Here is a 12743-nt window from a genome sequence, read left to right as displayed (position 1 = left end):
CTTATAATATACAGTGATCAGGCACTGTGGAAACTTTGTATCAAAGTATCACTTCACAGGGAAAAGTCAGTTCAGTGTACTAAAAAGGCAGACCGTTTCATGCTTTCAAATAGGTGAGATAGCAGAGGTTTTTTTCCTCCAAATAGATCATGCAGTTGTTGGTCAGATTCACCTCCCCTCTGCCCTGCTTGCTAGAGGGGAGATCAAAGGTCTAAATGTCCGGTTTATATGATCAAAGAGCAGGTTTAAACGGATGCAAGTTTAGAGTTCCGTTGCTTTCACTTTCATGCAGTCGGGGGGAGGCAGACTTCCTTTGCTTAAATCTCCCCGTTTTTAGCCCAATTTCTAAAATTTTAAAGGGTCCCGATTATTTTCCAGCTCTTACTCACGGGAATTCAGTCCAAATTTTCTTTTCAGGAAGGAATCGGCGCTCTCCGCTTATGGCGACGCGGCTTCACTTCGCAGGCTGGGTAGCGACTCTCAGCACCGCGCTCTCTCCCGATGTCGATCCGTAGCCTTTAAAAAGGCTCTTTCACGGTACCGGGGGGGCGCGAAGGTGCCCACCGAGTCTCCTTGTTCTCAGGCTTCAGCGCCTGGGATTTTAGGGGTCCCCCGCTCGCCGTAGCGGGTAAGACCCGAACTTGCGAAGCAGTCCTTCTCCGGAGCTCGGAGGTAGGACCGCCATTAAGCGCTGGCACCGACCGGAAGTCAATAACAAAGTGCTTTTGAGTACGAACCATCACAGAACTTTAGTGTGGCAGCTAAAGAAACTTTGGAAATCCTTGCCTATTGATATTGAGAAGGCACCTTCACTTTATTTAGCACCTGCTAAAAACATTCTTGTTTAGACAAGCCTACCTAGAAAAAAAATTGATGTGAATTTTGACTTTCTGTATGTTTTAAACTATTGCTGCAAATCTTTCTTGATTTTATGGCTTTATCTTTTGGTAAACTGCTTTGAGGTTTGTTTTGTTTTTTTTAAAAAAAATTACAATCAAGTGGTGTGTAAATTTTAGGAAATAAATAAATACAACTAATAACTCCTACACATCAGGCATTGTGAAGGAGTGGTTTCAAGCCAACTGGCAAACATTCAAGGCACCTGTTGCTTTAGCAATTAGCAAGGCGAGCTAATACTTACACCGAAAGCCCAATAGCCGAAGATGACAATAATAAAATTAATCACATCAACCAGGAACATGAGAGCATAAACGTCGCAGATTAGGCTGCATTCTGGATGAATAATGTCATAGAAGAATTGCCTTATGGGCCGGTATATCTGAAGAGCGCTGCAAGGGAAAATTTATCTAGGTCAGTCCAGTTGAAAAGGAGAGTCGTGTTTTTCAAAAGGGTCACTTACTTTCTGAAAGCTCAGTGGAATGTATGCCGCATGTCTAGCAACAAAGAGCTTGGCTGTATTCGTGAATCATCCACCGTAGCTCGTAAGAACCTGGTCACATCCATACCATACTTTTAAAATCTCTCTTCTACCACTTTAAGGGCTCCCCGCACCAGGCAAAAATCTTCAGAAATGCATCTTGTTAAGGGAGTCCTAACAGCAGCCTTAACAAACTGCATTGAGGTGAAGTCGTGACTCTTAAAGTGCTATGAGCGGGCTTTAGAAATACAGCGTTGTTGCTGTGACCGCAGTGTTACACACCCATAAAGCTCTAGGGCCAAAAGGAGAATCCTTTAGTCACAAATATTCCCAAGAGAAAGCATGTCAAGCACTTTCACAAACTTTTTGGACCTGCTTCGTCTTTAAATACTTGTATTCACAGAGACTCTTGAGAGTCCCATGGACTGCAAGAAGCTCAAACCTATCCATTCTGAAGGAAATCAGCCCTGAGTGCTCACTGGGAGGACAGATCCTGAAGCTGAGGCTCCAAGACTTTGACCACCTCATGAGAAGAGAAGACTCCTTGAAAAGACCCTGATGTTGGGAAAGATGGAGGGCACAAGGAGAAGGGGATGACAGAGGACGAGATGGTTGGACAGTGTTCTTGACGCTACCAGCATGAGTTTGACCAAACTGCAGGAGGCAGTGGAAGACAGGAGTGCCTGGCGTGCTCTGGTCCAGGGGGTCACGAAGAGTTGGACACGACTAAACAACTAAACAACAACAACATTCACAGAGTACCGAAAGATAGCCTTTTAAATATAACCAACTACGTGGAATTTAACATTGTGCTGTTCCAATCATTCATCTGTGCGGACATTGCAGCTTTGCAGATAGAACAATCCCCCCTCCACTCTTCCCTTCATTCCTTGATCTGGGGGCTCTCCCACCCCCTGAGCCAATTTTGCAGGCACCAGGTGGGGGGGTGGAAGCCCCATTACACTTCCTCAACCAATATGTGAACCGAAGCACGGCTGTCCTTTGAAAGTCACACTACTCCAAATTTTGCAATGTAGTTCTCCAACCGAAGTGCACATATACAAGGGGAAATATATAAATAAAAATGCATATACTCATGAATACCACACACATGCAAAATGCATTATATTAGGGAACACTGCCTGGGAAAATGTCTTCCTATGTCAACACTGAATACAAAAATATTTAATGGAACATTTGCACTAAAACGCTGATGAATTTTCACAAGGATTTCTTTTTTTAAAAAGCTAAATGTTGCAGGTTGCTGCAGAAATGTGGACAATTGAATTCATGACTAGGAAAAGGAGAAACTGAGAGAACCACAACTGACAGTTCCAGCCACTGCTTAGCTTTGCCTCAAATTGGCTCTGGCGCCACCTACTGTTGGCCTCCTGGCTCTACCCATCCCAAAGGGCACCAGCCACCATTAACACACAGATGTCAGCAGCACAGTCTATTACAGGGAGTGGAAGGTCCATTGATGACACCTGTATTCCCTCCCACCATCTTGCCCCCAGCTGTGTTCATTCATGTTGCAACATCTCACTTTTTAAATAGATTTTTTAAAAATAAAATCCCAATTTACATTTTAATCAGCAGCTTCTTTGCCTTCATCATCTGCCGTTTCATTGCTGCTTTAGTAAGTCTCTTCCCGCCAGTGGGTTTTTTCCTGAAAAGGCTCCATTTCTTCTTGGCTTCCTCCAGAGTTTTGTCTGCCAAAAAAGACAGTTAATCACAGCTCTCTATCTGGTAAGCATTCGTTTCACGAGAGCAATACCTCATTTTAGGCTCTCACCAACTCATGTGGGGTCCGTCCGCAAAACACAAAACACTTGATCCGCCACCAACTCAGTCACATTATCCGTGCTGCCAGTCCTCCAAGCATCGCTTCCAATGACCTCTGCATAATATTAAAATGGAAGCTCTTCTGCCAATTTCTGCCCCAGAGGTCCCCCGCCCCCAAATGCTGGCACCGCAACAGTTTAATGAACACAGGGAGGTCAAGTTTTCTGTTTCGTATGTGTAAAAGAAGTATAGAGAAACAGGGAAGAAAAGGGTGGATGGCCAATCAGCCATAAAAGGAGGAGGAGGTGGAGCAGGAACAGAACAGACACAAACAATTCATTTAAAGATCCCAAGAACATAGGAAGTTGCCTCATCTAGAGTCCATTAGCTCAGTATTTCCTCCCAAACTTTTTCCTCTTGGTCACCCTTTTGGAATAAAATTTTGCTCACCGAATTTTTTTACTGATAAGAAATACATGGGGAAACCAAAAGAAACAACTCAAGCATTGCTTGATTTATATAACACAGAACACAACTACCTTCATTAACACTCCTGGCGGCGGCCCTGGAGGGACTTGGGTATCTAGAAGAATAGTTTCCTCCTGATCCAGATGGACGTTCCCTTAGATGGCCTCTGTGCCTTTTCTTCTTTTGCCTCCCTACCAGGTTCTTTTCTTCAGCATCTGGTATACTGACACCTTTGGAATCCCAAAGTCCATAGCACTGTAGAATGCAGTACAGTGAAACAAATCAGTGAAACACAGGGACCACGAACTGTTTGAGGAAGCAAGAGCGATGACAGATTAGCAGAGAGTTTCTTGAGATTGAGGCCTGAGGCCCCTCAACTCATTGACAGAGTCCTCTCAGGAGGTGTCTCAGTGTTTATTTATTATTACTTTTGTATCCTACCTTCCCTCCGAAGTGTTCAAGGTTCATCCCCACAACAACAACAACCCTCTTAGGTTAGCAGGGAGGATCCCGAAGAACACCAATATTTCAGGGCTCATGCCGGTGTAAGTGTCAGGAGGTCCTACACATGAGTAGGAGTCTGGTAGAGACATATGCCCGACTGGCATGTTCTCTCCCTCCTGGTAGTTCTTTCGGGAGATTCAAAATCTTTCTCCAGCCCGAATATCACAGCGACTGATACCAAGAGGCATCAGCACACTTCAGGATCAGCAGAGTATAGGCAGTCATCATTCAGACTCGGTAGCGCAGCAATTTGGCTAAACTACGTTTATTTACATATACACACTTGGAGCATCGTAACTCAGCTCCTTCCTCTTCAGCATCAGTCAGCAAAGAGAAAGTACAAAGGACAAAAATCCTACATCACGGAAACACAGTAATAAAATATCCTGTCTCCGTCACTTCCCACAATGTAGAATGAAAACATACACCGTCATATGATAAAAACAATCCCATGACTGCAACACAGGGAATGAATCCTAACAGTAAGATCTACCAGTATTGATTCAGTCAGCTGAGCCAGGATGAAGGAGTTACACTGGCGTATCTCTGATTGAGCCAGGAGATCCACTCAGCCAAGTGGACCTTGGGTTTGGATAGCCCCCCTGCCTACCCAGGCTGCAATCAGAATCCGACCTTTCAATGGAAATAAACATAAGTGGCAAGATAATAATACAGTGGTACATTGGAAGTCAAACGGAATCCGTTCTGGAAGTTCTTTCAACTTCCAAAACATTCAGAAACCAAGCTGCAGTTTTCGATAGGCTGCAGAAAGCTCCTGCAGCCAATCGGAAGCTATGGAAGCCCTGTCAGATGTTTGGGTTCCAAAGAACGTTTGCAAACTGGAACACTCACTTCTGGGTTTGCGATGTTTGGGAGCTAAAACATCCAAGTACCAATGCGTTTGACAACCAAGATAAGACTGTAATAATATAGAAATGTGAACAACTGAATTTAAGACTGGAAAATGAGAAGCCGAGAGAAATAAAAACTGATGAATTTTGCCCATCCCTACTTATGATGAATCCTCCCTTGAATAAATGTTAATGAGTCCGTGCTCTAAAATAGCTCCATAAAAGAATGGGTGGTGTTACCTTCAAGATATACCTGTGGAAGAACAAGGCCAGCAGTTGAACCAGATCAAAGTGCACGTAGCCATCCTTCTTCTCAATCCCAGCAATATTGGGCAAGGCAAGTGGCTCTTCTGCGTAGACCCCACAATAGGCCTTGGTGGTCCAAGGAAAGAATCCAAACTGAGAAAAGTATTTGACCACAACTGTTACCTGGCAAGGGAAGGAAAGTGCACAGTCCTCAAAGATGCTGGATTCCAAAGGCAAAGGGCTGGGAATATGGGAACACAACCCAATTTTATTATGAGAAATCGACCCCCTGCATTTATCCCAATTATTTGACAATTTCATTTTCAGAAAAGTTCCGCGGAAATTGTATGAGGCTCAGATAACGCGTTCAACATGTGCCCTTGTCAGTGCGGTGTAGTGGTTAAGAGGAGTGGACTCGTAATCTGGTGAACCGGGTTTGTGTCCCCGCTCCTCCACACGCAGCTGCTCTCTGAAATCTCTCCACCTCACTCACCTCACAGAGTGTTTGTTGTGGGGAAGGAAGGGAAAAGGAGATTGTTAGCTGCTTTGAGACTCCCTAGGTTAGTGATAAAGTGGGATATCAAATCCAAACTCCTCTTCTTCTTCTTCTTGCTGGATTCAACTGTGATATATAAGTTTCTGCTCTGTCTGTTTGACACAGGGCATGCTGGATGCCCTTAAACAAATTTATTTCCCAATGCCTTTAGCAGGGATACAAAAGCCCAAGTACCTGGGTCCCATCAATCAAGGTGCCTAGATTGAGGAAGAGGGTTGGAATAAGGTTTCCCATCCTCCCTTATGTGGCAGAGTAGGTTGCCAGGTTGCCATCCTCTCCTATATACAGTGGTACCTCGCAAGACGAATGCCTCGCAAGACAAAAAACTCGCTAGACGAAAGGTTTTTCCGTTTTCGATTTGCCTCGCAAGACGAAATTTCCCTATGGGCTTGCTTCGCAAGACGAAAACGTCTCGCGGCTTTGTTTCCTTTGTCTAAAAACAAAGACATGTTTTGTTTATAAAGTTAATTTATTTTCCCTTCAATTTTTGAACTGCTCTTTACAGTATGTGTGACTTTAAAGAGCAGTTAATAAACTGTTGTTGTACCAAATTTGGCTTTGTTTCGACTTTTTTTGACCATAGGAACGCATTAATTGATTTTCAATGCATTCTTATGGGATTTTGTGCTTCGCAAGACGAAAAATTCGCTAGACGACAAAAATTGCGGAACGAATTAATTTCGTCTTGCGGGGCACCACTGTATAAGGAATGGGGAACCTCTGACAGCACAAAGGCTGCGTTCGCTTCTGGACAACATACCAGTGATGGTAGGGGCTAGTGGGTAGAGCAACAAATGTAAATATTGTCTTAGTACAGAGGGCCAGACAGAGATGCTTAGAGAACCACAACTGACCCCCAGAAGCATGGCTTAGCCCCCATTTTTGGTCCCAACCACTGCTGACATGAATCTCTTGGAAAGTGGACACCAAAGGAAGATGAGCCCGAGGCTCAAAAAGGTTCCTTGCACTGTTCTATAATATCCTTTGTTCCTAGTTGCAACAAGTAGCTCTTCAATGGAAGAAGAGATTGTTAAGTATAATTGTTTAATTGTACATTGAAATGGAAAATGACTCTGTTCCATTGAAATTCCATTGAAGCTAAGAAGAGCTCTCTGAGTGCCTAATGGGTTGATAATTAACTTAGGATGTATATCTGCTACTCTCTTATGTAGTGTTTAACCTTAGATCACATGGTACGGTTATTCAGTTGCAAATCTCCATTATGAAGGAGTGGTCCTTTGTTCTCAGTCACCAGAGAAGAAAGGTGTGCAAATGAGTCTCTGCTGGAGAAAACAGCGTCAGGCTGGAATGCAGGCTAATGGAGTCTATGTCTGGAGAGAAAGACACTTGATTTCAGATCTGTTTGGAGTAATGGAGTAATTTGATATTTTTAAGAAGCTGGACCTGTGCATGGAGAAGCACATGATTTTATGCAACTATTTGCATGTATCATTATTATTTTTGCTCTGTTTGAATAAAGTTGTGTTAGTAAAGCTTTGGAAACATATTTTAGTCTGGACAATTTTTATTCTAAGATGACCTGGTTTTTATTCACCCTATGACTTCAAGCTGCACAATATTAATATCTGCAATAGGGCTCCCAAGTCAGAGGCTAAAACTTCTAGGAAGACTAGCAGAACACACAGATAAGAATATCACTCAGCCATATAAGCAGGATCTACTGAACACTCACCTCAGTGTAAATGATGGCTGTCATCCAGAAGAATTTTGTAGGCCTTGGAATAGACAGCATGGCCCACAGAAATATCAGGATAGGTAGAACCAAAGTGAGGATGGATGCGGAGACCATGTGGTTTAGAATGACCACAAAATAACACAGCATTTCTGACTTAGACACCATAGCATTGTACAAAGCAACTCCCAGCTTCAGGGGCCTGGGAAGGCTCTGGTAGAACTTATCTGACTGCTCCAGCTCATTGTCATGAAATACCCTGCATGACATAAACAAAACAAAACAAAAAATATGAAATGTAGATTATTTCCATTTGTTGAAAAAGGCATATCCACTGGCCTGTACATTTTAAAACTAGTAGCGCAGTTAGATTAGACTGGGGCAGAATATAAAACAGATTTCCCCAACCTGGGGGTTTGGACTGCAGCTCCTCTCAGCTGTCCTGGCTGGGGCTCATAGGAGTTGTACTCCAAAATATCTGATAGCCATCTTCAAATATCTAAAGGGGAATAATATGGAGGATGGAGCAAGTTTGTTTTCTCCTGCTCCGGATGGTAGGACCCAAACCGATGGATTTAAGTAATAATAATAATAATAATAATAATAATAATAATAATAATAATAATAATAATAATAATAATAATAATTTATTTATATCCTGCCCATCTGGCTGGGCCTCCCCAGCCACTCTGGGCGGCTTCCAACCAAATATTAAAATACAGTAATACATCAAACATTAAAAGCTTCCCTAAACAGGGCTGCCTTCAGATGTCTTCTAAAAGGTTGGTAGTTGTTGTTCTCTCTGACATCTGGTGGGAGGGCGTTCCACAGGGTGGGTGCCACTACCGAGAAGGCCTTCTGCCTGGTTCCCTGTAATTTGGCTTCTCGCAGTGAGGGAACAGCCAGAAGGCCCTCAGCGCTGGACCTCAGCGTCCAGGCAGAACGATGGGGGTGGAGACGCTCCTTCAGACATACTGGATTGAGGCCAGTTACAAGAAAGGAGCTTCTGAATGCACATCAGGAAGAACTTTCTGATGGTAGGAGCTGCTCAAGAGTGGAAAGGACTCCCTTGGAAGGTGGTGGACTCTCTTTCAGTGGTGGTTTTTAAGCAGAGGTTGGGTGGCCATCTGCCATGGATGCTTTAGCCAAGATTCCTGCATAGCAGGGGGTTGGACTGGATGACCCAGGGTCCCTTCCAACTCTACAATTCTACGATTCTATGATATCAAAGGTGCCAGGTTGGGGAAGATGGATATAAATTATTCATGAAGGTAAATATATACCTCTTCATTTATCATATTATGTCCATTCATTGTAGTTATTACATGGCACAAAATATTTAAAAGCTCAAATCCCACATTAACAAAGAGAATGCATTAGATAAAGCAAATCACTTATGATCTTGGGAACAGGTTTTGCCCAATCCACATTTTTCGAAGCAATGTCCCCTAATATGAAGTATTTTTGCATGTTATTTTCACTCACACATGCATTTTTATTTATGCTTTCCCCTAGCACACACATTTGGTTTTTTACACATTACTTGGCTGGAGAACTGCTTTGCACAACCGACGTGAGTTGCAGCTGCATTTCGGTTCGTGAAATGCTTCAGGAAGTGCAAATTAGTCAGGATTCCCTTTTTAAACACAAACTGAGCTGAAATTTCTCCCCTGTCCCTAGTTGCAAATCTAGCAAAATCTGGATAGCCACAGGTTCCCCACCCCTCCAGTATACTCAATTAGTTGATGCTTAAATGCAATAAGATTCTTGCCTGTTCAGGAGCCATTCACTGGCTGTCATTGTAGCAGGAACATTGCTCGATGGTGGTGCACCTGATTCTTCACTTCTCACAAATAGGGAATGTGTAGATCCTTCCATTACTGATGAAGAGGAGCCCCAGCTGGCAAATTCTGTACAGGAAGATGCTGAAGTGAGCCCTTGGGGGCAGAGCCCATTGTGGCTCCCTTCTTCCACCTTCTTATTTCCAGTCACACCCCTGGAAGCATCGCTGGATCTCCTGCTCCCCAAAGGCAGAAAACATCAACATCCAAGTCAGTAAGGTCCCACCTGCCTTAGACATTTAAAGCACTCTTATACACTTTAAACAGCCATGGCTTCCCTCCTGGAAACTCTGGTTTGTTGAGGGTGCTGAGTGTTGTTAGGAGACCCTAAAGCTATGGTTTTCCCAGTAGTGATGTATGGAAGTGAGAGCTGGACCATGAAGAAGGCTGATCACCGAAGAACTGATGCCTTTGAATTATGGTGCTGGAGGAGACTCTTGAGAGTCCCATGGACTGCAAGAAGATCAAACCTCTCCATTCTTGTGATATGGCACGAAAGTGCCCCTCCAGACAATGTGGTGCAATAACAGTGGGGTAGCACCGAAGAACAGCTAGTAAACCAGAATAATGCGCGGATGAGTCAGTATAAATCCACACTAATGTGCATCCTGACTGGAGCAGAGGAGAATTGTAATCCAAAACATCTGGAAAGCACCACATTGATGAAGTCTGTTCTAGAATCTAGATTTTCTTCTTTTACATCCATAAAACAAATCTTCCCCCAAAGCACTTTTTGCACTTTTCCATTTGCACCTTAGCACCGTTTAAATAATTTATACCACCATGCTGCCAACAGCCATAATACATACATGGCAAAAAGGTACTCTTTTAAAATACGTAGTCTTGTCAAAACTTACTAAACCCAAAAGTGGTTCCCTTGGTGCAGGCTTTCTTAATTTGCTACCCTCCAGAGCTGGACCATAAAGAAGGCTGATTGCCGAAGAATTGATGCTTTTGAATTATAGTGCTGGAGGAGACTCTTGAGAGTCCCATGGACTGCAAGACGATCAAACCGATCCATTCTTAAGGAAATCAGCCCTGAGTGCTCACTGGAAGGACAGATCCTGAAGCTGAAGCTCCAATACTTTGGCCACCTCATGAGAAGAGAAGACTCCCTGGGAAAGACCCTGATGTTGGGAAAGATGGAGGGCACAAGGAGAAGGGGACGACAGAGGACGAGATGGTTGGACAGTGTTCTCAAATCTATACCATGAGTTTGACCAAACTGCGGTAGGCAGTGGAAGACAGGAGTGCCTGGCGTGCTCTGGTCCATGGGGTCACAAAGAGTCGGACACGACTAAAGGACTAAACAACAACATCCCCCTCACAGAGTTCCAGCCCTCAGAGTTCACAGCTAAAGACTTCTCTCTACGCTCTTGCTGAATAAAGAGAAATGAATAAAGGAAAAGTCACAGCAAGGGAATTTGTTGGGCATTTCCAACTGTCGGCAACAAGTTACTATTCACCTGCGGAGCTGCACAAGGGATGGGTCCTCATACTCTCCAGGTGGGCACTGGGGTGGCCTGTTGTTGGTCTCATTCATCTCTGTTGTTTCAGCTTCACTTTTTCCATAATCTGGTTGGGTTTTCTCCAGGTTATAATACTGAAGGACAATGTCCGCTGAGGCCACTTTTCCCTTTAAAAAAAACCTAGTTAGTTAGTGTAATGTTTTCTAGGGGTTGCTCATGCGCAAGCAGGCAACTATCTCCCTGGCTGGGTGCAAACACCTGGCTGGGCTGCCAAAGTAAACCTTATCTGTCCGAACCGCCACTCACCCGTCGCTGACTCAGTCGCTGGCAGAATCCGTGAGTGGGTGTTTCTTAAACTTCTTCCAGCAAAGAAGCTCTTTGACGCCCAGTCTCCGCCTACTCTCTCTGCGCGGGAGCTTTCCGCGCAGAGAGGGCATGGGCAACGGAGGACCCCTACTCTCCCCGCTGCTCCCAGGCAAGGAGTCATGGGACCGCCTCGCCACTTCAGCCTCCTGCCCCCCCCCCTACACTGATTTCCTTCCTCAGAAGATGGGCTGCTTCTCTCAATCCCTGGACGCTCTCTATGATCCCTCTGGCTTTTGCTCTCTCCCTCCGGCACTGATGGCAGTTCCCTGACAGTTATAATAATAATAATAATAATTTATTATTTATACCCCGCCCATCTGGCTGGGTTTCCCCAGCCACTCTGGGTGGCTTCCAAAAGAATATTAAAATACTGTGATACATCAAACATTAAAAGCTTCCCTAAACAGGGCTGCCTTCAGATGTCTTCTAAAAGTCTGGTAGTTGTTGTTCTCTTTGACATCTGGTGGGAGGGCGTTCCACAGGGAGGGCGCCACTACCGAGAAGGCCCTCTGCCTGGTTCCCTGTAACTTGGCTTCTTGCAGTGAGGGAACCGCCAGAAGGCCCTCGGTGCTGGACCTCAGTGTCTGGGTAGAATGATGGAGGTGGAGACGCTCCTTCAGGTATACTGGACCGAGGCCGTTTAGGGCTTACCCATTCTTCCTCTTGCCCTGCTGCTTTCACCTGGGGAAAACTGCTCTTTAGAGCTCATTCAGAGCAAACAGCAATTCAGGTTTTGCATAAAGACCTTGGGTTTTAGAAATACTTTGGATAGTAGCCAACACTGCTGTTCCGCTAACACCGTTCACTTCTGCTTGCACAATGGAATTTCCCTCTCCCCGTGCACACACACACACAAAATCTGCTCCAGAGGAAGTCCTGTTGCATGAGCAGGATTCAGCATGTGAAGCACTGGAGACATAGGAGTCAACTTCAGTCCCCCCCAATAAGATTTGAGAGGGCCAGGGGCCTGCAAAGTTGATGAGCATTACCATTCAAATGGTGTGTGTGTGTGTGTGTGTGTGTGTGTGTGTGTGTGTAGTGTTATGTGATCGATGATGTGGGGAGGGGCTTACCTGGGCCCCCACTGGTACCCCTGATTGGATACAACACTCTATAAAAGCTGTTACTATATTCTGAATTGTTTGCTTTGGAGATTTCAGTTCTTCAGAGGACATTCCAACCAGACCCTGGAAACTGAGAAACTAATTCAGTGGGTGGGACTTAAGGATGCCATCCAGAATCTGTATGCTGTACTCTTTCAACTTGATCTGCTACTGCTTGCTTTTCTAAACCGGGAAACAGTGTCAAGGTCTGGAGAGCTTACCTTCTGAATCTCCCGCCAAATCATGCATTTTTCTATCCTCAGCACATTTGCTACATCCAGGTTATCTTTACAAAGCGAATTCAGTGCCTCTGTGGTGTCATCCAGCAACGCTTGGATAAAAACCCAAGTGAACTTAACAATGTTGGTTGCTCTTTGAAGGATGTTTTCTGCTGAGAAGAGAAAGCACATGTAAGAATCACCAAGAGCCTTGACGCAACCCAAAATATCTTTTGTACGCCTGAAACTTCACCCCCATTTTCTG

At 44.5% G+C, this 12743-nt stretch overlaps 1 protein-coding gene across 1 annotated transcript in view; it reads right to left on the bottom strand.

Moving 5' to 3' along the window:
• Positions 1 to 12743, bottom strand: part of LOC308587752 (piezo-type mechanosensitive ion channel component 2-like) — a gene marked incomplete at its 3' end in the record, with an annotated part of 81630 nt that overhangs the window by 17087 nt on the left and 51800 nt on the right. The window contains exons 35-42 of the mRNA XM_081195518.1: positions 12482 to 12651; positions 10789 to 10958; positions 9253 to 9498; positions 7482 to 7740; positions 5227 to 5415; positions 3703 to 3886; positions 2964 to 3090; positions 1142 to 1289 (exon numbers count right to left, since the gene is read on the bottom strand). Of these exons, the coding sequence (XP_081051644.1) occupies positions 1142 to 1289; positions 2964 to 3090; positions 3703 to 3886; positions 5227 to 5415; positions 7482 to 7740; positions 9253 to 9498; positions 10789 to 10958; positions 12482 to 12651 (1493 nt within the window). The remainder of the gene's footprint in view (positions 1 to 1141; positions 1290 to 2963; positions 3091 to 3702; positions 3887 to 5226; positions 5416 to 7481; positions 7741 to 9252; positions 9499 to 10788; positions 10959 to 12481; positions 12652 to 12743) is intronic.

This window comes from Podarcis bocagei (assembly GCF_964188305.1).
Source record: "Podarcis bocagei genome assembly, chromosome: 5".
Taxonomy (NCBI): Eukaryota; Metazoa; Chordata; class Lepidosauria; order Squamata; family Lacertidae; genus Podarcis; species Podarcis bocagei.
Note: the sequence above shows the minus strand (reverse complement) of the source record. Positions and strands in the feature narration are given on the sequence as shown.